The following is a 27,550-nucleotide window of genomic DNA, read 5'->3' as shown; positions in this document are numbered from 1 at the left end:
TCGGAAGTCTGTTCTTAAACCAAAGTGTTCTTAAACCAAGGCCTGCTTTCCTATAGCAGCGGGGGACTCAATTTACAAATGGAACACACTCAACAGGAAGTGAAACGTTCAACAGGAAGCGAAAAGTTCACAAATCAAAACACCTACTTCCAGGTTTGCAGCATTCTTAATCCAAGTTGTTCATAAACTAAGCTGTTCTTAAACCAAGGTACCACTGTATTGGTTTCTGTCCCACCCTCCATCTTCTATGTGACAGAACTTGAGATATTTGAAGGTAGCTATCATATTTCTCCTCAGTCGCCTCTTTTCCTAGCTAAACATACCCAGCTCCTTCAACCTTTCCTCATGTGACTTTCCCAATCCTTGATCATCCTGGTCACCCTCCTCTGCACGTGAGTATCAACCTCTTTCTTAAATTGTGGTGCCCAGAATTGGACACAGTATTCCAGGTGTGGTCTGACCAAGGCAGAATAGACTGGACCTGTGACATTCCTTGATCTGGACATTAGACTCCTGTGGATGCAGCCTAGGATAGATATAGTGGAAACCTGATCATCTCGTGATTGGATGTCTTTTTCACTCTGTAGTTCTCAGAACCCCATCAAGGAACTGACTGATTCCCTATCAGCAACCCATACCCTCAAAAGCTTATTTCCTACATGCCCCTACATGCTGTGGCGCATGGCTGCTTTCCCTGCAGAAGCAGGATTTAACTTCCCCTCCCTCCCATCAGCTGATGTGTGGGCAGTTCAAATCCTGCTTGGTTTTGGTGCAAAAGAGTTCCATGCTGAAAACTCTCTTGCACATCCACAACCTGCAGGAAGCAGGATTGAACCCCCCCCCCACTCATAAGCCAATGACAAGGGAGATAAGTTCTGCCTGATAAGTATCTTTATCCTACTCTCACAAGCCAACTTTGACAGGTGGGTGGGATAACCTGATGTCTCTCCCCTGTAGGCTGGCAGGGAGATAGAGACAAAACCGTTTCTCCACTTGCTTCATGTGGCTGCATCACTCAAAATTCCAAAGGGTTCACTGTAAAGATAAAAAGTTCAAATTTTTGAGACTGAATGAAGGATCATTCTCAGAACCACACAGAAAAAGAATCACCTTGTGTGAGCTGTGTAGGCCCGAGGCAGAGTTTCTCCTTTTATTTGCATGCAGATACCTTATCTCACATTTTTATTCCATGTCAAACCCATGAGCTGAGCAAACAGGGCAAGGCTTCATTTCTCTTTTCTGGGTGAGGGGAGAAAATGAAACCTCTGCAAGTGTTTTAAGCAGACCTATCAGTATGTTTGACTGAATTGTTTGCTCTCTAGGTCCTTTAAACTAGTTCAACAAAACTGGGGTGTGGTTTCTCAAAGATTCTTGTGCCTCCTTGTCTCTTTTAGCTCCAAGGCAAAAAGTACTCTGTTTTCAAGTACCCTGTTTTACTTCTTGGAATTTGCAGCAACAGTGGGATGTGGTTGTTTTTTCATTTACTCCTTGGTAGTTGCAAAGTCCGAAGCAGCAGACGGTGTGCGTGAGGATTCTTCCAGGGGTAGCTTGGCTTTGTGCAGTGATGTCAAGCTTCAGCAAGCCTTTCTGCATCGACTTTTCCATTCAAGGAATGCTCACCTATGTGCTTGGACACATGTACAGATCATGTAAAATGCTGGTTGGCGGGGGCAGCTCGTCTCGTCTTGCCGCCTTGGGTGATGTGCCTTAGTGCTGCTCCCGCTGCTGCCACCCTTCTGCTAAAGCCTCGCTTTATGGGGTTCTACAGCAGCTTCTCCTGAGATCCTGTGGCGTTCTTGTGAGATCTTACCGGAAGCCGCTGTCGCCACTTCTCACTTCTCTGGCAGTGGTGGCAGGAGCAGGTTTTCCACTTCTCAAGGTGGCTGCCTCGGCCCAGGGCAGCTGCACATGGGAGGGGAAAACTGGGAGCAGTGACCAAGCAGTGAGCAGTCAGGAAGCATCATGGAAACTTGTCTGCAAATTCCTGTTCTGATTGGAGAGACACCACAGAGCTTTCCAGGGAACCCCAAAGTTCCCTGGAGCACAGTTTGAAGTCACTGCTCTTGCCTAACATCCTGGAGTAGCTATGACACCAAATGAGGCCAATGAGGAAGAGACCCCATTTGGTAAAGCAGAGTGGACTTTGGGCTGATGAACATGAGCAGCAAAATGAGACTGAGAGTCCTTCCTGGACTGTTCTACTCCCCTCTGCAGATGGGGAGTTGCATTTGGAATACCTCCCTGTCTTAATAACATCCCTTCCTGAATGTAAAAAGCTAGTACTTTGGGGAAACACATTAGATCCTTTATCCCTGGTAGGAGACATTTCTAAATCGAGGGGATTGGGGATAGAGGGATAGCCTTGAGGAGAAACACCTGGGTTGAGGACGGTGGTCACCAGGGAAGTCTCTCAGCTTTACCCACATCAAAGAGTTGTGAGGAAAAGATGAGATAAAGCCACATCACAATCACAATCTCTCTCTCTCTCTCTCTCTCTCTCTCTCTCTCTCTCTCTCTCTCTCATCTATCTATTATCTATCTATCTATCTATCTATCTATCTATCTATCTATCTATCATCTATCCATCATCTATCCATCATCTATCCATCATATCTCTCTCTCTCTCTCTCTCTCTCTCTCTCTCTCTCTCTCATCTATCTATCTATCTATCTATCTATCATCTATCATCTATCATCATCATCTATCTATCTACCTACCTACCTATCATCTATCTATATCTATCATCTATCTGTCATCTATCTATCTCTACCTATCATCTATCCCCCGCAGGCCTGAATAAAAATAAGATATGCAACTTTTTTATTTGCCATTTGAAGTGAAATAATCCAGGAAGGCCTTGCTCGGAGCCTTTCTGATAGTTTAGTTCCTCTCTTAATATCTGTTCTAGGGAGTGCTGGGTCAGACCATTGTGCGCTCAGGGGCAGCTTCCGACTGTGAGTCTCTACCCATACCCTTGTACGCACAAGTCTATATCATGTTCATATCAGGCTGAGGTTTGAATGACCTTTTTGTGTGTGTTTTTGTGTGTGTCTCTTCTCAGGTAACGTTGAAATCTGGCACTAATGTATTATACTGGAGAACAACAGGAATCCTTATGAGTTCTCAGGTGGTGAAGCCTGTCCTCCTGAAAAACATCACCATTGAAGGTACAGAGCAGGAGTTGGCAACCTTTTCTCTCTATCGAGGGCCACATGCCCCAGGAACAAACTGTCAGGGGCCACCAGCTGATGGTGGGCAGAGCCAGAGACACAGTGTTCTGGATCTACTAATCCAGAAAAAAGGCTTTATCACACAAATATTCACCATGGCTGCCACATATTACAATTCCCAATTCTATGCAAGTCTACTCAGAAGGAAACTCCACTGGGTTTGGTGGGATTACTCTCAAACGTACAAAGGGAATGGGTTTAGTAAAACATGTCAAGAACCCGTGCCCTAAGACTCGGGACAGCCCCTCTTGTTCGTTCCGCAGAGTAGCAGAACTTTGGCAACGCTTGAATTCCAAAAAGACACAGAGAGCAGGAAATGTCTTTAGTAGAGATTTACTAAGGCATAAAGTTGGTTGCTAGCTCCCTAGCAAGGCAAAACTTAGATCATTTAGAGCAAATCCAGTTCCCAGCAGTAAAAAACAAACAAAACAAAACAAATATAAATGCAAAAACAAAATAGCAGTAGGAGAAAGAGAGAGAAAGAGAATAACAGAGTCCCCTGGCAGACAGTGTGTCTCTGGAGGGAAAGGCCTTGAAGTTTAGAGATATCCCAGCAGGAAAATAACATCTGTGCTTTCTCTGCCTCTGAGAAGACCTGAGAACCTTTAAAACACTAGAATGTCCCAGAATGTTTCTGGGGGCCTATGTACTTCACAAAACTTATTCCCTGACAAAACATCCATACAATATGCTGCTCTGAAAAGCAAGTGAACAGTACAGTAATCCCTTTCTGATATAAATGTCACCCACCCCTAGCAGAAGCTTATGGATTTCTTCTTAGACAACCGGGAAGGGGGGATTTGTGCAGCATACACACTAATCTATTTGCAGCACAAAAACTGTATTTCCCCCCAGTCTGGAATGATTCATGTTCATGCTCAATGTGCTGCTTTAAATCTAGATTGATTCGAGATCCTTCTAGATCCACCAGGGTGGGTGTGGTTACTTCACCAGTGTGTGAACTCCCTGCCCCTCCCAGTACATTATCTACATTTCTCCCATGCCCCAGTTGCTGAAGAAGGAAGTACCTGTTGCTCTCTTGCCATTCACCCATCCCAAGCAAACTAATCTTAACTAACAAGCACCATCACCACCACTAAGTGGCAGGACAAACCATCAATGAGAAAGTCAGGTTTTTAATTTAAAGGGAAAAACTAAAGGAAGTACATGCTGCATACTTTGTGTATCACTTTCCTTTCCACAACAAGCTTCTTTAGGTTGGGAGAACATATACAGCAAATTTGTCTTGTTTTGTGTTACTCCTCTTTCTCACCGCAATCTGTACTGGACTTTAGTTTAGACAATATGCTTTTGGAATGCCTCAGTTACAGGACGACTGCTGACCTCTGCTGGGGATAACTAGATTTGCAGTGATGCCAATATACGTACTGTATACCTAGAATATTTGCATTTAGGATTTACAGGAGCATGGGAGTACTCCTGGAAGTGAAAATATCACTTTGAGATATTGTCATCAGAAGCAATTCATAAATGGAACAAAATAAATAAAAATGAAATTCATATGCCACACCTTTCTCGGCTTCCATGCGGGCACACATTCCTTGTCTTGTGGCAAGTGGCTTTGGAACAGAGATTCCACTATAGTTTGGGATATATTTAGGAACATGTATCCTAGAGCAACACATTCCAGAGGTGTGATAAAGTCAGTCATTGACAATTAGGGGTGAATGAATAAGTTTTTTGGTTTTTTTAAAACAGACTTCATGTTACTTTTGCATGTCTTCTTTCTGCAAATAGTACACATATTGAAACATTTTTATTTCAAAATATGTATTTTGTGATATATTTTATCTGAAAACATGCAATTTTAGATGCATTTTGTTGTGTTTTTTTGAGCCAAGTAGTGTATCACAAAATTTTTAAGTGTGAAGTGTGAAGATAAGAAGGCAGTGTTTGGATGCTTCTTCCCTTAAGTCATGCTGAGCCTAATGAATTGGGTCTAATGCTGTTCTTTGGGGGAAGCCTTTGCTTCTATACTTGTTGAATTGCATTTGCTTTATAGGAGTGGCCTATACATCTGAATGCTTTCCCTGCAAACCTGGCACATTCAGCAACACACCAGGCTCTTCCACTTGCCAGCTCTGTCCTAGGAATACATACTCGGAAAAGGGTGCCAAGGAATGTACCAAGTGCCAGGAAGAAACACATTATGCAGGTATTGTGGAGAGATCTGAAAGGCTAGGTCCAGTTCAAATTAACCGTAAACTGTCATGTCAGAATAGGATTTAGTAGCCATGTGTACAATTCTGATTTGTGGTTATTTTTGTCCCCTCCAGCCCCAAAATGTTGTATGAGAATGTCCTGTGATATGTCTAGCTGAGGAGGTTGTGGAAAGGGCTGCTTCATAGATGAAGTGGTGTCGAGAGATTCTAAAGAGAATTTGCCCTTAAATCTAAGATAGCAAAGACATGTTGAGGACTGCAAATAGTTTTCCTAGAGAGGGTCTCCTTGAAAAGGATTTGATGATTGGTTCAAAAATGCTGGACTCTGCTGTCTCCTCCCAATGGCGTGGCACCTCTCTGTGCATGCAGTTTGGTCTGGGGAATCCAGATCTCTCTTGTCTCTCAATAGAATATACAATGGGGAGGGCTGTGGGTCAGGGGCAGAGCATCTGGCTTGCATTCAGAAAGTCCCAGGCTCATGTGAACAGGATCTCAGGGTCCGAGTAGACCACAAGCGTAACATGAGTCAACAGTGTGATGCTGCAGCAGCAGCAACAGCAGCAAACAAATGAATGAACAAACCCAAATGCTGTTCTAGGGTGCATCAACAGAAGTAGAAATCAAGGGAAGTAACAGTTTCGCTCTATTCTGCTTTGGTCAGACCACACCTGGAGTCATAGAATCATAGAATTGTAGACTTGGAAGGGACCCCAAGGGTCATCTAGTCCAAGCCCCTGCAATGCAGGAATCTCAGCTGATTCACAGACTGATGACAGACACCATCCAACCTCTGCTTAAAAACCTCCAAAGAGGGAGAGTCCACAGCCCCCCGAGGGAGATTGTTCCACTGTTAACAACCCTTACTGTCAGAAGCCCTGTGTCCAGTTCTGGGCACCACAATTTAAGAAGGATATCAACAAGCTGTAACATGTGCAGAGGAGGGCAACCGAGATGATCAAGGGCCTGGAATCCAAGGGACTGGTTGAGGCAATTTTGTATGTCTAGCATGGTAAAGAGGAGATTGAGAAGAGATATAAACCCAAACCAATGGCTTCAAGTTGCAAGAAAGGAGATTCCAACTCAACATCTGGAAGAACTTTCTGACAGCAAGAGCTGCTCAACAGTGGAACAGTCTCCCTTGGGGGGCTGTGGACTCTCCTTCTTTGGAGGTATCTATGCAGAGGTTGGGGGTCCCTCTGTCATGGATGCTTCAGCTGATATTCCTGCATTGCAGGGGGTTGGACTAGATGACCCTTGGGGTACCTTCTATGATTCTGTGCAAAGTATATTTTGGGTTCTGTGTTTATAAGTATCTGTTCTGTTTTCAGAGGAAGGATCAAGCCAATGCATTGAACGTCCTCCTTGCTCAAAGAAAGACTTTTTCCAAATCCACACACCATGTGACCGAGATGGAAAAGTGAGTAGCAGACCCTCCCAAAGCATTTCCACAGGAGTCTTCCACGGTGTGGACTGAAGTGTTGGTGGTCCTCATGGTTTGCATCCAAGACAGGGTGGCCAAGATGGTACCTTCCAGGTGTTGTTGGACTGCAACTCCCCCCATTTCAGGCCAATGGCCAGGCTGACTGGAGCTGAGAGGAGTTGGAACTGGCCCCCTTGACCTAAGTTTGATCCTTGGCTTAAGGAAACTTGAGATATTAATTGTAGTGGAAATATCAGTCTATTTGTTGGCCAGCTGCTCATAAGATAAGCATTTGCAATGTTCTTGGCAAGACTGTGGGAGTTTTTGTAAGTTAATCATCTATTTAAGTTCATAGAATTTATGAAACATGTTTTAGGTCATATGATATTGTGCTCTGTGACCTCTGCAACAACCTTGTGAATTAAGAGCATTTACTATCGAACCTTGAGGTAACCCGCTGTAATTGCAGATCACTGTGTAATTGAGCTGTGAAATCCAAATCCCTCCCCAAGGCTCTCTTATTTTGATTAGACTCACAATCCTTCTGCTTTCTCTTCCTGACCTTTTCACTCAAGCAAGAGGGAAATTATCCCTCTGAAATATAGAATGACTACATAGAAGAAAGCTTTCTACTCTTATGTCAGAGAAAGGGACTCATGTAGATACGAATGTTAGAAGAATAATTGGTTATTGTGCACAAGCTCTTTTGACACATAGCTGTTTAAGTGCCTAGACTCTCTATGTGGTTCTGTCCTTTCACTCCATTTTTTCTTTTACAAGGCTCCTTGCAAATGCTTTTCTTCCTTGCTGTGTTCACATTTATTACATTTGTCCAGGTGTGTGATCTCACTTGAGCTACTGAAATAAATGGAAAACATTCAGTGGATTTCAGATTGGACTATGTAAGATCACAGGAAATTCTGTTGAACTGGCTACCCACAAATGATGGTTGAATAAGTGACAGGACTGGGTAGTAATTTGCAGAGGCCTTAAGAATATGCAGAAAATGATACTGGATCCTGTCCCATGACTAGGCAGTGTGAGAGGGCCCACCTCACAAGGCAGAACGGGTTATCATCGAAGGGCAGCAAAACGACCCACCCACCCACCCAGCCGTCCATGTTATCTTTCCACCATGTAAAATGCAAGCACTTGCAATACATTTGTTATTTGTTATTATCCTTCTGTCTCTCCCTATTCAGTCATTTCTCCCTTGCATGCAGCTTCTTCACACATTACACTGAACAAGCTGTCTCTACACACATACAAGTATTTGTGTGAAAGCATGTCCACTTGTTGATTTGTATGGCTCAGCTGTTGTGCGTACAGGGACACAGACTGTATACCTGCTGAACATAATGTGTGAACACCTTTATGATTAACAGTCACATAAAGGGGGAAGCTGTTCATGCATTGCTGGTGTGTGTCCAGAAGGGAAGGCTACTGAATATGTGTTGTATCATCATCATCATCACCATCATCTTATTACTATATTATATACTGCTGACTTGCTAAATGGACTTTTAAGCAGTTTGCAGGTATAAAACCAATTACAAAATACTGTTGGCATCCCTCTGTCTTGAGAGACAATGGAGTATGCCTCTGGAGGTGAAGTCAAACTGCTGTGTTAGCAGCACTGAAGTGACCTCTCCCGGGCATAAGCCGGGGCAGCTTGTCTGGAGGTCCTGGGCTGCCCAGATGACAAGACCCCCCTCTCAGCCTCGCTGATGTGGTCCAAAGGAAAGCAGAGCATGAAGATGTCTCACAAAGCAGTGGAGGTTTAGGATCAGAATTTCCTCCTCCTAGATGGGCCACCTTTGCAGGTTGATGAGTCCCCCCCGACACCTCACTTTCCTCTACAGCACGTGCAGAAACCACCTTCCTGGCTGTTGGACCCACTCTTCGTCTCGGCTGCTCAATCCGCCAGAGCAATTACAAAATATGAGCATGCATAAATATAACACTCCGATCCGAACATTAAAACAAACACGCACAATTGAACTGTGCAATGGAACAAGCCCATTAAAACAGTTAATTATGATGTGTAAGCTCTCTCTGCGATCCGAAACCCTGGTTTCATAGGGCTCCAGTTCACAGGGAGAGTCTGTGGGTGTTCTGCAGGAATGCCCCCAATGAGAGGATGACAGGGTAGGCCTGGGAGAGGATGGATGGGGAAAAGGTCAACGAGAAGGGACCACTTTGCAAAGTTGTTACAGTAATTGTGTGACTGTCTGATGGGAACTTCTCTCTTGTCTAAGGGTTCATTGGCTTGCTGGCATTTGTTTTCTGCAGGGGAGAACTTTGGTCACATTCCTCCCTCCCCTCTCTGACTGTTTTCCTAAGAATTGTTCAGTCCTGTGAATAGCTGAGTAAAATATTCCTTATCTTAACTTCACATATTTTCTCTCTTTCTTTCAGACTCAGCTCATGTACAAATGGGTAGAGCCTAAGATCTGTAGGGAAGATCTTTCCGAAGCAGTGAAGCTGCCTCCTTCTGGGGAGAGGAAGGAGTGCCCTCCTTGCAACCCTGGATTCTACAACAACCGCTCCTCTTTCTGCACTCCTTGCCCCCTGGGCATGTTTTCTGACGGAACTCGGGGTATGAGAACCTGAGCCCATTGAAAAGACCAGGTTGTATCCCACCCTGTTGCTCAACTGATGGCACACTTTTGCTGGTGGAATGGAGAGATCATTCCTCCTCCCACTTGCAGTCCACCCTCCCCACCAATAAATTTGCTCCAAATGGTTCCCCAACCCTTTGGAACAGATATTTTTCTTGAGTGGGGGGAGAAGTGGAGGGGGAAATGCCAGGAAACTGTTTCTCTCCTTGTTCTGCTGACGGAAGCCTTGCTGTCAGCTTAGCAGGCCTGTTGGGTACAGCCCACTGTTGTGGCACTTGCTGGCGTGCCTGGCTTGGGAGAGAGAATTATTTCTATCCCACCTTCTGAAGAGGATATAGAGACACCGTTGTCCTTGGCTTATGCACTCATTGCATGGTCATCTATGCTTCACAAGATCTTGCAGGATATTATCTCATTCTTTAAATCTGTAAGATCCATTTCACCAGACGCCACGAAAAGAAGGCTCAAACACCAAAAGCCGTGTTGCCTCTTTCAGCTTTATTACAAAAAACTAAACTCTTCTCTGCCTTCTGCCTTGGCTGACTTCCTCCAACACCAGGCAACTTGTCCACACACAGCCTCCTTTCTTTCTTTTTATTGTAGAACGGCTTTTGTGGGTGTGTTCACTTTTATCACTCTGCCCCAGCTGTAATAGGATGCTTCTTCAATGTCCTTCCAGCGCCACTTAGTCCTCCCCAATGTGTCTGCTTGGTTTTAACTTTCCTCCAGTCATGATGCCTTCTCAGTTAGGATGCCTCCTCCCCATAGCAACGTTTCTTATGTGGAGTCATCATCCTGAGGTGGACTCTGCCCTGATCCCCACAGTCCAGCATGGAGAACCACCCAAGAATGGCTAGTTCTACCTGATTCGTAACACATCTAATAAAATGTTTCATTGTGAAACTGGCTGATTTTCTGCATGTATGCTCATCCTGTCTCATTTCTTTTTGTAGATTGTGAGGCCTGCCCTGCTGGTACAGAACCTGCTCTGGGCCTGGAATACAAATGGTGGAACGTGCTCCCTTTCAACATGAGGACTTCTTGCTTCAATGTTGGAAATTCAAAATGTGATGGGATGAATGGTGAGCGTGTCTGCCTTCATCACTAGCTTATTGTTCCTTTGGATGTTCTTAAGAGCTGATGTGAGGGTTAAGGGAATGGCCTGTGGCATTTCTAAAAACAGATAGTCATACTGATCAACCTTTAAAAGGCTGTGGTAAAAGTTGATGAGGTGAGATATGTTGGGCTCTTTGGAAAATCTCTGGATAAAAGCTAAATATCATTATTGTTGTTTTTCCCCCCATGCTCATCAGCAGCATTTGTAAATTAGTACTTTTATTTGTTGGTTCAGTTTATATTTGTCACTGAAGGAGGGTCCACAAGCTCCAGTAGGAACTATGGAAAAGAGGTATACATTCAGAAAATAAGGCATGGCACCAACCAGGCAGGGTTGCATCAGGGTTGCAAGTGTGTTTGTGGACTGTCACAAGAATAATGACTCCTCCATAAAAACTCTGTATCCACGGAAAGGTAGCATATCAAGGGACAGCATTCCAGTATAGCCTCTTCCCTGACTTGCTAGTTTTCTGCATAAATAGAGTTTTTTTAATGGGGCAGGGGCACTGAAACACTGCAGGAGAGTCCAAAGAGGATTTTGCTTATATTGGCTCTGAGAAAGATCAACAACAGGCAAGATTACTTCTTTCTTTCAGATATTGTAATTAAGGTTTTGTTGAAATGATGTGGGTTTATCCCATAAAATTACAGAAAGGAACGTTTGCCCACTGGTTAGATGGTTTGTTTGAAATTATGGATACCTGAGTCATTTTCCCACTGTGGCACAGATTTCTTTTCTTTGATTTTAAACACGTACCTTAGGCTGGAATAAAACAATAAGTTACATAGATTCCCTTAGACTTGAGCCAGCTTTGTTGCATCTAATTGCACTGAATTGGCCTAAATATATTGCATCTGTGTTTAACCAGTTGATGCATCTGGATATTCCCCCTCCCCGCTGTGATTTTTGTATCCTTTTTAATAAACCAACGTGCAATATTATATTTACGTGGGGTTTTTTCTTGTTCAGGCTGGGAAGTAGCTGGTGACCACATCCGAAGTGGGGCAGGAGGGACGGATAACGATTATCTCATTGTGAATCTTCACGTACCAGGATTTAAGTAAGGAATCATTAAATTTCTATGCTATTCCTCACCTTTCCCCTTTCTTATGTTATATTCTATCTCAAATGGTTTGTGCTTAGACAACATGAGGAATATAGTTATAAATGGGGACTGAGGTCCTAAACGCCACGTGGAGCAGATCTGTGAAGACAAGCACAGTTTCTGCTGGAGACGTGTGTCGATGGGACAGGGTGGACACACAACTCATTAGTTCATTAGTACACACCCATTTACTTGAATGTGAGACCTCTGAGGGCATCCAGGGAACATGATCCAATGAGTCATCTTCTACACGTTGCTTTCATTGACATTTTAAGTCGGGGAGCATTTAAGCCCACTCTCAACTTTGTACCACATCCACATGGGTATCTGCAGGGAAGACATGGGAGCATACCCTGCCCCACACCTGCACTTGGATGATCTATAGTCCCCACATCCCCAGCTTTCATTTTTAAAACGAAAGTCTGTTTCCAGCATTTACAGAACCTGCAAGGTGAGGCAAAATGGACAGGAGCTATTCTTCAGCACTTTTGTGTGAGAAACTGGCTTGCGCCTTCATTTGGGTGTTTCACTCTGGCAGGGACCTCTGGAAGGACCTTGTAATTGTGGCATTTCTTCTGTGTTGAACAGGCCTCCGACTTCCATAGCAGGGGCGACGGGGTCAGAACTTGGACGGATTGCGTTCGTGTTTGAAACTGTCTGTTCGGCAGATTGTGTGCTGTATTTCATGGTGGTAAGCAAGAACGTGCTCAACATTTTGACTTGCCTTTATTTATTTAGATTTGCTGAATAGATTTATAGCCACCTTTTTTACGAGGTGGGTCACGATAACATATAAATTATTATTTTTTAATTTTTTAATGAGATATTCACATTGTTATACACTTTATCTCTATCCTGTTCAAACATTAAATTATGATGACATATAAATTAAGCAAATTCATCACAACATATGAAACTAGAAAACACCATAAACAGCCCTGAGCCCAGTAATTCCAGAGGTTTTTGTTCCTGGGCATATACCAAGGATGGGAAATATCTTTCCTGTTTTTTCCACACCATTTCCAAGGGCTAATGACTTATAGGGCAGTTTAATCAAGCACAATGGGGTCATGTTACCACGATTCTAGATTGCTACTAGTAGGTATGTGGAATAATGTAGGAAAAGAAGATGAAGGCAACTGAGTGAAAAGTTCCTGACAAGAGAGAATCTGGTATAAGATCTCTTCCTTGTGGCCAAAGCAGTAGCACAAACACCTACAATGATGAAAGTTGGCATGTCTGCTTTAGTAAATAGCCCAAGTTCTGCTAATTGACACTGTACGTTTACTTTATGTCATTTGCTTCTAGGACATCAATAAAAAGAACACAAATGTAGTGGAATCATGGAGTGGAACTAAGGAGAAGCAGTCGTATGCTCACATCATCTCCAAAAACGCTTCTTTTACATTCACATGGGCTTTCCAGAGAACAAATCAAGGCCAAGATGTAAGTAGCACAGGCATCTTAGTGGAAATGAACATATTTCATTAGGTTTCAGAAAACACTAATGCTGTGGAACAAAACTTTTTTTAGGCAGTTTTGGGAGGCTTGCCACATTCTAAGCCACCAGGGGAAGTTTGGGTGCAATGGGTATTGTGCCCCAACTTCGGGCTCCAGTCCTACGCTCTGCCAACCCACATGTCCCTGTTATCCACAGACCCATTTCTACAGGTCAAGACTTTACAGAAGTATCTGAAGTCAGGATGGTGAAGATTTCTAGATGATCTTGAGCAAATCATTCTCTGCCATCCTAACCTATCTGTCAGGGTTGTTGTGAGCATGAATTGGGTGTCGAAAGAGAAGGAAGGAGAATGTATGGACTCCTTGGAGGAAGGACTGAATATAAATAGAACTAAGAAATAAAATAAAAGCCTCCTGTCCCTCTTTGACTTCAAAGATCAGCAAATTGTGCTGGGCTGCCAGTTTAAATGAGATTGCAGAAGGAGATCAGCAGCAGCAGCAGCAGCAGCAGCAGCAGCAGCAGCAGCAGGGAGGTCAGCTCATCATCCAGCTGAGAAATGCACTTCCTAGCCTGTTAGTGATCCCTGAAAATGATTTACTGATTTATGGGGAACCCCAAAGGTGTTCTGTACGGCTCAGGGGGCTTACAACAGTGTGGTAGGCCATGCTCCAGGTCAACACCCCTGGATTAACTCAACTGCCCAACTCTCTTGCCAGGAGCTCCTTGAGTCACCTTGCTTTCCGTTGCTGTCTTGCTATTAAAGCTTCATATGTTTTGCAAGGTTAGCATCAGCAGTGAGAGAATAAAGGCGGTGTATTTGAGGAAATGGTAGTGTGTCCCCTCAGTATGAGTTATTTTTGCCTATTGCTCTTTCCAGACCAGGAAGCTCATCAATGATGTGGCCAAGATCTACTCGATTACTGTGACCAATGCAGTCGATGGTGTTGCCTCATCGTGCCGTGCCTGTGCCGTTGGTTCTGAACAGTCTGGCTCCTCCTGCATTCCCTGCCCTGCTGGTCACTACATAGACAAGGAAACCAACCAATGCAAGGAGTGTCCTCCTCAAACCTACCTGTCAATTCATCAAATGTACAGCCAAGAACCATGTATCCCTTGTGGGCCTGGCAGCCAAAGCACCAAGGTAGACAGGTGCCATCAGTAGTTTTGATGTTTAAAAACAGACAAAAATAAGAATAACCTGAATCAAGTCAATGGTCCATCTTGTTCAGTACTTTTTAAAGCAGTGGTCAACAAGCTCACAAGTGGAGCAAAAGTGAGATAGTTAACTCAGGTGGCATGTCCCATCATCTGGTAATCAGAGTTCTCTGGCTCTGAATTTGGAGTTTGCATTTAGCTCTCAAGGGAATGGCTATTGAAAGGTCTACACTCTAAGCCATCTAAGTCTTATATGAAATTTGTCATTGTTTAACTTTGTTGTACTTTTACAGTAGGGAAGATATTTGAGCAGCCTCCTCCCCCACGGGATTCAGTGTTTCCCCAGATGCTCAGGTTTGTTGAGCACAGTTTATTTTAAAAGGTACATAGAGAAGTATATTAATTTCAGGAAACTCCAGAGTTTTAAAGGTAACATTGGCCCCCCCCATAGCAAATGCAGTGGACCTGCCTCCTGGGCGCTTTTGATTGATGACATCCTAATGACCATTTGTGTGGCTTTGCTTCTTCTGGTGCAGAGTTTACAACTTGATTATCTGAAACTTGCCTTCCCTTTCATTTTGCTTTCCTTTCTTAAGGACCATTCCGCCTGCTTCAGTGACTGCTTGTTCTCATATGCCAAGAACAACCAGAGCCGGACTTACGACTTCAGCAACCTGAGCAAAGGAGGCTCATTAATGAACGGACCAAGCTTTACTGCGAAAGGAACAAAATTCTTCCACTTCTTCAACATCAGCCTGTGTGGGAACCAAGTAAGCACCTGCCTTTCTAAGGCTAGCACTCCATCCCACATGTGAAAAGAGGAGGCCATCAAACCAGGGCATCTCCTAGCCTTCCATGGACCAGTGCCAGTCCCTTTCCTGGAAAACATGAGGTGCCAGTACTCATGCCTTGATAAATTGTGAAATGCCACTCCCACCCCTCCTGGGGTCTTTTGCACCCCTTCTCTCCTGAATTTGCGATGAATTTTTAACAATGCATTTATATTTATTTATTTAAAGTACTCTTTTGAAATAATAATAAATTAATATATTCATGAACAAAGTTCCTACATAATATGTACTTCTTGCTAAACTAGTAGAAGAATATATTTATATGTATTTAAAAATACTCTACTGAAACTGATACCACAACAACAACCCATTTCGTTTGGGGGATTCTTTTTCTAATTCACACACCTTGAGAAAGAGTACATTGAGAGAAGTCTGCTGCTTACTCTCACGGTGGAGATCACATTACTGATCCTCCCCCCAAATGACGCTGTTTCTGTCTAACAACAAGGAACACCCCTTCCTCCCCAATTCCAGCAATTTGTGGGGCAGGAATTGGGGGTGGAAGAAGAGGAAGAGTCCAGGTAATCAAGAGGAAGAAGGAGAGGAGGTGGGGGAAGAGCAGAGAGGTGGAAGAGGTGGTCCCAGAGGGATTCTGGCTGTTAGACTCTCCTCTGTCTCCAAGGACTAGGGGGGCTTAAAGCAACAGGAGCAGCTGGAGATGCTGGGCAGGAGAAGCCTCTGGTTGCTCATGCGCCACGTCAGATGAGGGGGTTTAACCGAGCTGGAAGGGGTATGGTGATGGCATTGATCCTTCTATCCAGGTCAGAGCACAAGTCTGAAGAAGAAGATGCTTTTTTAGCTGCCGCGTCACACTGTTGGCTCATGTCAAGTTTGTGGTCAACCAAGACTCCTAGATCCTTTTCACATGTACTGCTCTCAAGCCAGGTGTCACCCATCTTGTATTTGTGCCTCTCATTTTTTTTGCCCAAGTGCAATACTTTACATTTCTCCCTGTTAAAGTTCATCTTGTTTGTTTTGGCCCAGTTCTCTAATCTGTCAAGGTCGTTTTAAAGTGTGATCCTGTCCTCTGGGGTGTTAGCCACCCCTCCCAGTTTGGTGTCATCTGCAAATTTGATCAGGATGCCCTTGAGTCCATCATCCAAGTCGTTGATAAAGATGTTGAATAAGACAGAACCCTGTGGCACCCCACTAGTCACTCTTCTAACAGGTGAAGAGGTGAAGAACAGGTGAAGTCTCTGTGGACTGGAGGCAGGCAAATATTGTCTCCATTTTTAGAAAGGGGAAGAAAGAAGACCCAGGTAACTATCAACCAGTGAGATTGATGCAGATACCAGGAAAGGTCCTATAACATTTTATTCAACAGTCGGTCTGTGAGCACTTAGAAAAGGATGCTGTGATTACTAAGACGCAGTATGGGTTTCTCAAAAATAAGGCATGCCATACCAATCTGTCTTCTTTTTTTTGATGGAATTACAAACTTGGTGGATCAGGGAAATGCTGTGGATGTAGTATATCTTGATTTCAGTAAGGCTTTTGACAAAGCCCCCTATGCTATTCTCTCGAGGAAGCTGGTAAAGTGTGGGTTGAATGAGGTAACTGTTAGGTAGATTTGCAGCTGGTTGACTAACCAAATCCACAAAGTACTCATTAATGGTTCCTTGTCATGCGAGAAAATGGGGAGCTGCAGGGTTCTGACCTGGGCCTGTTGTTGTTCAACGTCTTTACAAATGACTTGGATGAAGGCATTGAGGGGATGCTCATCATATTACTTGAAAGCGCTGCAGGAGCAGATGGGAGGACTTTGCTCATGAGGAAGCCGGGGCAAGCATTGCACGGTGCATGGGGGAGGGGAAGGGTGCACACTGGGTAGCTAATGTGGACATACTCTTACTGCCCACACCATATGCTCATAGTTAATTAATTTAGGGCTAAGACAAAACTGCTCATTTCTTTGCAAAGATTACTGGCAGTGTTAAAGGTGCCTCTTTTCCACTCCTTGAGAAAGGAACATTTACGTTGCCTGAGTTACTCTCCCTCCTGGTGGTATGCTTTGCTACGTAGCATGGACATGGTTATGGATTTGTTGGGCTCACCCATGCAACTGGCCTTGGGGGCCTCTCTTGCACTCTTAGATGTCCCCGTTTCCCTTCAATGGCATCATCACATAACCAAATCTGGTTGGCTGTGGAGCACCTTCATGTCAACCCATTCAGGATGTGATCCCATAAGAGCAGGCATGTATACAATGACAAAAAGGCAACCAAAACTGAGGGAGCAGGAACCAAAGAATAAGATAAGAATTAAAAGATTAATGTCTGCACAAAATGTTTTGGGAGGAATTAATCCCCCCCCCGCCCAAATATTTGCATCCTGAAACTTTAACCTGGAGAATATTCTGTGCTACCCTATTTAAGATGCGTTACTTTTTGTTACTGCTACTGTGAAATGCTGGGTGTCTGCTAATTGTATGAAGGTTTGTTATATTTGAATAATATGAATAAAAATTTCCACATTGATTTATTGGGAAAACTAAAGAGGTCTATAATTAGGGTGCAATAACACAGTCAGACACTACATGGTGAAATATGCCAGCCATTTTGCTGATGCCTTCCATGAAAGGTACCCCTTCTGTTCACCAAATTCTCACTTTAAAGTTTTAGTGAGCTGGCGTATCATTATCTAAAGGCCAAACTGCGTTTAGCTAGCAATTCAAATGCCCTGCAAGACAGCAACATAGTTCATTGATGGATACCTTAAAAAAGAAGCAACAGCTATTTCTCAAGATCAGTTCTAATTATATATTTTCTAAAGGGGGTAACTACTTGATGGTCTTTAAAGGAATTGCCTGGGTTCTTCCATGATGGCGCAGCTCAAGTTTTGTGATTGTTTTTATAATTTGGTGGCAAATTGGTTTTCAGCTGCAGAAAGGAGTGCCTGACCTCTGATTTGCAAGAGGGTAGGAAATCCAGCATGAAAACAAGAAAATTATCTCCCTGTTCATTTAATGTCTACAGGGAGAAATGACAGCAATTTGTGCAGACAATATCACAGATATCAAGCTAAAGGATATGGTTGCTGACTCAGAAGATTATTCCGACATTGTACGGGCCTTTGTCTGCCAGTCTACCATCATCCCACCTGACAGCAAGGGATTCCGAACTGCTTTGGCACTTCACTCCAGCAGCCTTGCAGACGTGTTTCTCGGTAAGCGCTTTAATCTTCTGCTTGTTCTGATCAAGGCTGAACAGCTCTAAAGCCACGGGAGGAGAGGAGGAGGTTACATGGCCTAATCCAGCAACGACACCCAGCCTGCAAAGTTGCCACTTGGGGATTGGCTGGGATCTGCTTGTGTGTCTCCCCCAAGGATGGCACCTGTATGACACGTGGGACACACTGGGGGACCCCACCCCACTCTCTGCCAAGCGGTTGCACCAGGCTGGTGTTTCCACTGGGCAATCAAGGCACAGCAGAGACGAGGGTCATTAAGAAATAGGCTTCACTCACACCTACTTACGCTGGATCTTGGGTGGAGGGGTGGGTGGTTTCCAAGGCACCCCTGTGCCTCTGTCCCAGCCTGCCTTCAGCCAGCCTGCTTCCTCCTCCTCGTTCCCAGAATGCCTTGCCAAAAAACTGTGTAAAAGGACACCCTCTTTTCCTGCATTGACATCACACCCCGTGTTACCATGGCAACCTCCCTCTGTGCCTGGCAGTGCCTGGCAGTGCCTTTTGCCTGGGTGATGATTTCTGCTGAGGGGCTCATGGCTGCCCATCACCAGGCTGGCCTCAGGAGGAAGCCCATGCATGATCTTGCCAGCCCCCCCCCCCGCCCTTGCTAAATTTGGGAACTGTTGCATTTTTCTCAAATGCTGGCACTTCACTGTATGTACAGTAGTACCTCGGGTTAAGTACTTAATTCGTTCCGGAGGTCCGTTCTTAACCTGAAGCTGTTCTTAACCTGAAGCACCACTTTAGCTAATGGGGCCTCCTGCTGCCGCTGCGCTGCTGGAGCACGATGTCTGTTCTCATCCTGAAGCAAAGTTCTTATCCCAAGGTACTATTTCTGGGTTAGCGGAGTCTGTAACCTGAAGCGTATGTAACCTGAGGTACCACTGTATATATAAACGTGTGTGTATATACTATATATAAAATATGAGAGAACTTTCTTTCTCAGTGTCAACATTTATTCCTTCAGGATATTGAGATGATTTATTTTTATTTTTATTTGCAGGAGCCACCATTGAAACAACTCTGGGAAATATTAATGTTAAGCCGGAAATATTTGAGCATTCTGAAAAGACAATACCTGATGTGTATTTCTATTACAAGTAAGTAGAAGCATCAACCCTACAGGTGCATTAAGCTTTACTCTTTGCTGGAATGTTAAAATTCAGAGGAAATCCACACAATTATAAGAGGCCAACGCTATAGAACCAGGGGACACCAACAATTTATTATATCCATTCCAGCTGTTACTACATTTTACTCAACAAGTCTCTCTCTCTCTTAGCTGCAGACAAGCCACAGTCACCAGGAGAAGGGAAGATTCTGCTTTAGATTAGCCACAGTTTAGTTTTATGTCTGCACTCCAAACTGTGGTTAAACTTACCGGGGGCGGGGGGGGGGGAGGGGAGCTGGTTTCACAAACTATTGCTTGAAGTTGGCTTATCACTAACCATGGTGAACTTAGCTGTGGTTAACAAACTGTTATTTGCTGGGTTCAGATGACACAACAAGCTGTGCTAGACCAGAAGCAAAAACTACTGAACTCCTCATAGATATCTAGGCTCGTTCATTAAATGCTAACATATGCACTGGCGGAGGAATGGGGGGGGGAGCGCACTGCCCCAGCACCATCGGGCAGGGGCGAACCATCACGGACACCCCCCCAGACATGCAACACCGCGCTGGGTGCCACACCACCATGGGTGCCACACCACGTATAGGAGGTGCTCTTGGAAAGCAGAAGCCGAAAATAACAAACAAATTGTTTTCATTTCTGTTTAGGTCTTCAAGAGTTACAGCCACTTGTGAAAATGGACGAGCTTCTGTCGTGATACTGAGATGTAACCCAACAAAATCTGACCAGGGAGAAATTTCAGTTCCCAGGTATTTGTTAGTGATGACACCAGGGATAGGAGAGCTCATGACAATGGGGGCTTGTACCCATCTCTGGCCATTCCTCTTCCAAACTGGTCCTCCAGCACAACTAGTTGCAAACTGTAATGGAATGGCAAAACTCTTTCTTGTCACAGATCTGGGGTCAGACCACAGGAAATGCAGAGAACAGGACCCTGCTGTGTTACAGGATGATTGAAGGCCCTGATCTAAGGGCCACCAAGGCAGCGAAAACCACCTGCAAAAAGTTAGGACTTGCCCCCTTATTCTTGAGCACCATCAGCCAAGTCTTGTTTCAGTGTCTGCAAGGGGAATAGCAGGCTCACAGGACTAAATGAATTATGTGTCCTCTGTTTTGTGAAGAGTTTCACACACGTGCACCATTGCTTATTTCAGTTAGAGTTGCTCCGGTAACCACAACATTAGGTGGGGACTTGCATTTCTTAGACACAGATCAAAGCCGGCAGAATTTTCATATCCGCAGTTCATCAATTCAGATATTGGACAATTCACCCATTCAGCTTCAGGCTGAGTATTCTGTAGGTGAGTGATGAACTCTAAAGAGCCGTATATGCAAGTATCAATTAGCCCTGTCATTTATGACAGATTTAGCCTCAAAATGGTGTCCTATCATTCTGCTGTGGTGAAGCTTCCTTGTGCGGGGATCTGCATGTGGTCAGAGCTGTATCTACCTAGCAGTGGCATGACAACAGATATTTTGTTTTGTACTCCCAGAACACAGGGCCCCTCCAGCCATCCTTTTTAATGTGCACTCATCATGATTTGTGCTCATGATGGTCTCCATAATCCCTGCTTCAGTGCTATTTGCCCCTGCAGAAGTTTTAGGGTTGGACATATGGCCTTGTTTTCAGTCACTGCATGCTTCCTGCTGAAATGCTGTAACTTTTTATCTCACAAATGTTCCACATTTTTGGGTCCCATTTCATAAAATCATAGAACTGCAGAGTAAGAAGGGAGCACAAGGGTCATCTATTCCAGCTCCCCGCTATGCATGAATCTTGCATCCAGCATGGGACTTGAACCCACAACCCTGAGATTAAGAGTCTCATGTTTAGCCCACTGAGCTATCACAGACTTTTGTGACAGTACCACTCTAGGTGGCCAGAATGTTGTAGCATTGAAGAAGCATCACAGAACAGCAAAGAAAGCTGGATGGTGTGTGGGTGCTCTGATATAGATTCACCACTATTGCACTGTTATTGCATTTCTGGAAATTGTTATGTGAGAATGAACTCAACTAACCCCCCAAAGCTTTCTTCATTTCCGTTTATAACACGAGCATTTCTCTTCTTCTAGTTCTTGCCCTGCTGGTACCTGTGATGGGTGTACATTCCACTTCTTGTGGGAAAGTGCAGAAGCCTGCCCCTTGTGCACAGAGCAGGACTATCATGAGATCGAAGGGGCTTGTAAAAAGGGGCATCAGGTAATAAACAGGTTGCACATCAAGGCAGGGGGCTGAGAAGGCTGGAGTTTCCAACTGCAATCCCAAGGGGGGGGGGAGGGCATTAGAAACACTCCACCTGCAAACTTCTATAGAGGGCATGACATGATTTTAGAACAGGATTCTCCTCCTCAGGAATCAGCTGAAACATAAGGCACTTTATGAAACACTATTAATCTTAGGCCTTATGCAAAACACGGCGTGAATACCAAAGGAGGAGTGCAAGGCAAGAAGTGGTCTGTAGGCCATCAGCTGACCTCTGGTCAACTTACATAGAGTCAGTGCTTTTTCCCTGGGGGTACTCAAGGATACGCAGTACAGGTACCTCCCCTCCTCCAAATGTTAAAAGGGTGGCACTTTCTGTTTCTTTTATATATAAAAAGCACTGCATAGATTTTAAAGCCTTTGGGGATAGAGATAAATGCTATAAGATGCCCTGAATCCACAGGAAAGGGTTAGGGTATTAGCTACTTGGAATATGGTTTCATGGGACAGAAAAGGGATAATGTCCCATTAAATAATATGCATATAAATAAATTCCTATTGCCTGCTGGTTGCTGGAATTATTGCCGAGAATACTGGGCTGAGCCGACCTCCCTAGCAAGGTGCTTCTTAAATTTCAGTAAGGTACTTCTTATATACTGTTCAGGAACACTTAAGAGTTGAATGAGTATGCAACCATCCTTTGCAAATTTAATGGAAATCAGTAGACCATTGGGATGCTAGTTAATTTTTTAAAAATAGACCATGCAAGGCTTCAGTCAGTTGATCCCTGCACTAAAGGTGAACCAATTATCCACAGTGGGAGCCTTTAACAGTTTTATAATTTAATAATAATAATAATAATAAGAAGAAGAAGAAGAAGAAGAAGAAGTAGTTTTTTATATGCTGACCATCTGACGGGGTTGCCCCGGCCACTCTAGGCAGCTCCCAGCAAAAAAATAGTAAAAGCACCATACAGCAACACACACTGAAAACTTCCCTGAACAGGGCTGCCTTCTGATTTCTTAAAAATCACGGTTGTTTATCTGTTTGGCATCTGCTGGGAGGGTGTTCCACAGGGCAGGTACGCCTACCGAAAAGGCCCTTTACTTGGTTCCCTCTCGCAATGAGGGAACCACCAGGAGGCCCTCATGTAATCTCCTCCCATGCAATTTGGAAGTTACTGACTTTGTGTGCAATCCTATTCATATCTATTCTTAAGTAAGTCCAAGTGAGTTCAGTGGGATTTACTCCTTAGTAATCGTGTGTAAGATTTCAGGCTTAAAAATGATTCATTCATTCATTCATTCCTTAGGAAACCTTATATGTATGGAATGAACCAAAGCTTTGTACAAAAGGGGTTTCCCTGCCTGAAAAAAAGACAATCATTTGTGAAACAGTGGAGTTCTGGCTAAAGGTTGGGGCAGGTGTTGGTGCTTTCACAGGTGTCCTGCTGATTGCCTTAACCTGCTATTTCTGGAAGAAAAATCAAAAGTAAGTATTTTGTGTTCCATAAGATTATACGTGATACCTAACTGACCAGAAGCTTTGTCAGTGGACAGTATACTTGGCCCACCATCTGTTGCTTAACCATGTGCTACCTGATGGTTTTGGATATACTCTCACAGGAGCAAATACCCATCTCTCTGTACTATCTGAGTTTCTTCTTTTAGTTTTATTGACTGCTTTCTTGTAGAAGCTGCTATGCAAAATTGAGAATATTTTGGCATTGCACGGGGCACCATATTATGAAAGATTAGCAATGTTTGCCCCTGCACGGAGCTGCTCCCCTCACATGGGTGGCACTGCAGCACACCTGTAGGGTGGCGGCGAGATCAGGCCTTCATGGCCACACCAACAGAGGAAATTTGGGGCTTCCACCAGGGGCGCCAGTTCTACTGGGGTTATAGCAGAGGCCATTTCATACTATGGAGCTCGGTGGCATGGAGTGCCTTCCATCAGTTTTGGCTGGTAGTCCAGCTGTGCCCCTGTCTATACAGGGATAACCTAACTTCTGTCCTTTATAATCTGGTAACCTCTAGGTTAGATTACCGTAATGTGTTATATGTGGGGCTGTCTCTGAAGATGACTTGGAAACATCAGCTTCCACTGAGTTCAGTGGCCAGGGTATTCACGGAGGCAAGACCGCTTGAGTATACAACGCCAATCTTGGCCCATCTGCATGGGTTGCCAATTAGTTTCCAGGCCCATTTCAGAGTGCTGGTCTTGACCTATAAAGTCTTATGCAGTTCAGGATCCCAGTACCTCAAGGACCAGCTCTCGCCATCCGAACTAACCCTGACCCTACGATTGTCTTCTGAGGCCCTTCTTTGTGTGACTCTCCATGGGAGGTCCGGAGGGTGGCAACCCGAGAACAGGCCTTTTCTGTGGTGGCTTCCCATTTGTGGAATGCTCCCCACAGGGAGGCTCGCCTGGCGCCTTCGTTATACATCTTCATGTGCCAGGCAAAAGCTATGGCAGTTGGAGCCAGGAAAAAGATGTGCAGGAAATTTAGCTTTGTGGCCAAAGGAATACGTAATGAGGCCCAAAGAAGTTGGGTCTAGAGGTTTTGGGAGATCCAAAGCACCGTGTCCTGGAAGCAGAAGGCTGCTGTGGTGTCATGGCAGCTCAGGGGTGGGGACGATGGCAGGAGATGCTTCTGGAGGTCAAAGTCAAGGAACCAAGTGGAAACACTGCAGAGCCAGGAAGACTCTTGTTGCTCTGGGGGAATCCTCCACCCCCCCCCAATGAAAGGGGCTGCCCTGGATAGCCCTTGCTGTCTAGGAGCATGGATGGCTGGGGCTGGTCCAGAACCTCAGGAAGCTGAACTGCACAGAAAGATGTTCTCTGATGCCTCCCCCACAAGGGTCAGCTGCACCCACAGCCAAGCATGGCCCCCTTAAGCCCTGCTGGTCTCTTCTGTGGGTCACATCATGTCGACTCTTTTTTAAATCTGAGAATGATCTATGACTTGAGTTCCACCTGGTACTTTGCTCTTTGGTGCTGATGGGAGTCCAGAACTGCTGGACGGCACCAAGCTGGGAAAAGGCTACTTTAGCTGCTAAGTTCTGACAAATCTGCAATACTAAAATCCGTCATGAATTCTTATAGTGAGGTTTTGTCACAAAGTTTGATGTGTTGGAAGATGATAGGACAAAAAAGCCACTGTCTCCATTTATACCCTTTAGGTTGGAGTATAAATATTCTAAACTGGTGATGACAGCAAATTCAAAAGAATGTGAGCTTCCTGCTGCTGACAGCTGCGCGATCATGGAAGGGGAAGATAACGAGGAAGAAATAGTATATTCAAACAAACAGTCATTACTAGGAAAACTCAAATCATTGGCAACCAAGGTGAGCCGCTGCTGTCAGTAATTTGCAGCTATATATCGTTTTCAGGCTATTTTTTAAGTGTGCAGGTTGATATGCCATTTCTTACTGGTTCTGGGAACAAAGCAGCACGGCTGAATTACTCCCTGCTATTCCCATAGAACGGATGGGAGATAAGGATGTCTATTTATCTGAAGTACTTGCATCCCAACCTCACCAAAATCTGAAGGTGGCTAACAGAAAACCACAAAATAGGTGTTTAGACAGTAAAAGCTTTCAAAATAGAATGGTTTTTCTATGAAGGTTGTGAGGCCAAATAACCAAATGAATAAAAGCTTTGCTTCAAAGAGCATATATATTGATTTTCTCAAGGCTTCCGATATGTTGATTTGAGAAGTGAGATTTTGAGATTCCAGTCCAGCTCTGTTTCCTGGATAGTCTTGACTTTAAAAAAACAAGCAAGCAAACCATGAATATATTAACTAGCTCACGTGGATCTTCAGTATGCAAATGCATGTTGCTTTGGGGTTTTTCACACGTTACATAAAGGGCAAACCTTGGTTTTGCCACTTAAAGTATACTAGGCAGTGAGTGACAGCCAGTCCTGGGTCCGAAATGAGTTTGTGTGCACGATGCATATCTTTGCAGCATGGGTGTCCACATGTTTTGTTTACAGTTTACCTTTTCAAATGTATAATTAACATAGCATCATACCCCAAACTGTAAAGAAATTCTTAGTCCCTGGCCTGAAATAATTTCTTAGTTAAATATTCTATTCTATTCTATTCTATTCTATTCTATTCTATTCTATTCTATTCTATTCTATTCTATTCTATTCTATTCTGTTCTGTTCTGTTCTGTTCTGTTCTGTTCTATTCTATGGATATATGTGTTTGGCAAAACTGAGCCTTACGTAACTTGTCTTTGGAATGGGCCCAATGAGCAACCTGGGAGCATCTGGGACTGTAATGCTGCTGAACAGATCACATCCTTATGGGAGATGATCGGGAGCCCTCTGTGTGAATGGGATCTGCGCATCTTATCTATATCTGTTTCTATAATATAAGCACTTATCTCTTTGCTATGCAGGAAAAGGAAGACCGCTTTGAATCTGTTCAGCTGAAATCCTCAAGATCTCAAAATATATGAAGACTTTAACTCTGCCTTTGAACCAGCAAACCTGATCTTGATTTACGCAGGAGCACATTTCTAACATGTCCTGGTTTGTGTCTGAAGGGTGGTTTCCTGTGGGAAATGTTGCACAGTCCAATATGAAGAAACTAGCAGGGAAGAACACGAGAGACTGTTGCCTTATTGTGAGACTGAGTCACTTGCCAAAAAGGAAAGTCAAGCGGATGAGCTCATGAGCTGGGAATGAAGGTCTGCTCAGGGACAGAGGAAACAGGGGCAATGACAGCCCAAGATGTTTGGGTACTTGCTGCAGAAAACCCAAAATGGCACCTCCCAGAGTAGTAAAAATATATTAAGAAAGACAGAAGATGGTTTGCTGCCCTTTAATGTCCTCTGCCCCTGTGAGGTGGGTTGCTTCACTCTGTACTGCCTGAGAAAGAGGTCATATCCTGACATGAAGTTTACATGGCATGACACATGTTTCATTATTTGTATCCCCTTTTAGTCCCAATCACTTTTGTCACTTAGCCGAAACAGAGACTGGCTTTTAGAAAGAATAGAGATGATTCCTTAGTCACTACAGGTATCTGCAGTGGCGTAGCGTGGGGGGTGCCAGGGGTGCCGGCGGCACCGGGCGCAACATTTTGGGGGGCGCGTTTGGCCAGCCCCCCTCGAGGAAGCGGGAACCTCTCCAAGGCGCAGCGCGCCGTCGGTGGAGGAAAAGAGCCGCGCAGCAGCAGCAGCAAAGCCGGGAGGAGGAGGAGGTTTTTTGCTCCTAGAAAGGAAGGGAAAATGCCTGTGCGTGTTACAGAGCGAATGCACTCATGCTTGCTTTACAGCCAGGAGGAGGGGGTGGAGCTGAGGAGGAGGGAGGGCAGGAGAGCCATGCCAGCAAAGCGGGCAGCAGCCGCTTACACTCGAGGAGGGACAGACGGGAGCCATAGCGAGCCGGAGAAAGCGCCGCGTAGCCAGCAACAGCTGCTGCAGCCTCAGCTAGCAAAGGTCCGTGCGCTCTCTAAACGGAGCAGTGAGGCTGCAGAGGGACGGCAGCGCACAGGAGGGCTCTGAGCCACGAGCGCAGTGAAAACCAGTAAAAAAGTTTTTAAAAAGGCTGCTGGGGACAGGAGGGCACGGGATGAGGGAGAGGGGGAAATAACGATTCTCCAGCGTCTCAGCTGATCCGCTGAGCAGGACTTGGGCCATTAGCTGTGTAAAGCAGCAAAGAGGGAGAGAAGGAGCAAAGCGGGAGAGGAAAGGAGCTGCTTACACTGCTGTAAGTGGCTGCTGTCCGGTTGGCTCCTTTAAAGCAACAGTGCTCTTTCCCTCCCCCCTCCCCCCTCAGCTCTCCGAAAAGCTCCTTCTCCACCCACCCCATGCGAGCTCCTTTTCCCCTTAGACCCCCCTCCTGCATTATTAGCCACATCC

At 44.7% G+C, this 27,550-nt stretch overlaps 1 protein-coding gene across 1 annotated transcript in view; it reads left to right on the top strand.

The window, feature by feature from the left end:
- ELAPOR2 (endosome-lysosome associated apoptosis and autophagy regulator family member 2) overlaps window positions 1-27,550 on the top strand; it is a 93,295-nt gene that overhangs the window by 60,431 nt on the left and 5,314 nt on the right. Inside the window, exons 6-22 of the mRNA XM_083464011.1 lie at window positions 3,062-3,167; window positions 5,254-5,406; window positions 6,742-6,830; window positions 9,252-9,432; window positions 10,408-10,536; window positions 11,541-11,631; window positions 12,265-12,367; window positions 12,985-13,122; window positions 14,016-14,279; window positions 14,890-15,063; window positions 18,120-18,309; window positions 19,334-19,430; window positions 20,110-20,211; window positions 21,538-21,664; window positions 22,980-23,158; window positions 24,853-25,018; window positions 26,084-26,722. Of these exons, the coding sequence (XP_083320137.1) occupies window positions 3,062-3,167; window positions 5,254-5,406; window positions 6,742-6,830; window positions 9,252-9,432; window positions 10,408-10,536; window positions 11,541-11,631; window positions 12,265-12,367; window positions 12,985-13,122; window positions 14,016-14,279; window positions 14,890-15,063; window positions 18,120-18,309; window positions 19,334-19,430; window positions 20,110-20,211; window positions 21,538-21,664; window positions 22,980-23,158; window positions 24,853-25,018; window positions 26,084-26,143 (2,349 nt within the window). The 3' untranslated portion in view covers window positions 26,144-26,722. The remainder of the gene's footprint in view (window positions 1-3,061; window positions 3,168-5,253; window positions 5,407-6,741; window positions 6,831-9,251; window positions 9,433-10,407; window positions 10,537-11,540; window positions 11,632-12,264; window positions 12,368-12,984; window positions 13,123-14,015; window positions 14,280-14,889; window positions 15,064-18,119; window positions 18,310-19,333; window positions 19,431-20,109; window positions 20,212-21,537; window positions 21,665-22,979; window positions 23,159-24,852; window positions 25,019-26,083; window positions 26,723-27,550) is intronic.

The sequence above is a fragment of the Podarcis liolepis genome (genome assembly GCF_965112155.1).
Source record: "Podarcis liolepis genome assembly, chromosome: 10".
NCBI classification, from domain to species: Eukaryota; Metazoa; Chordata; class Lepidosauria; order Squamata; family Lacertidae; genus Podarcis; species Podarcis liolepis.
Note: the sequence above shows the minus strand (reverse complement) of the source record. Positions and strands in the feature narration are given on the sequence as shown.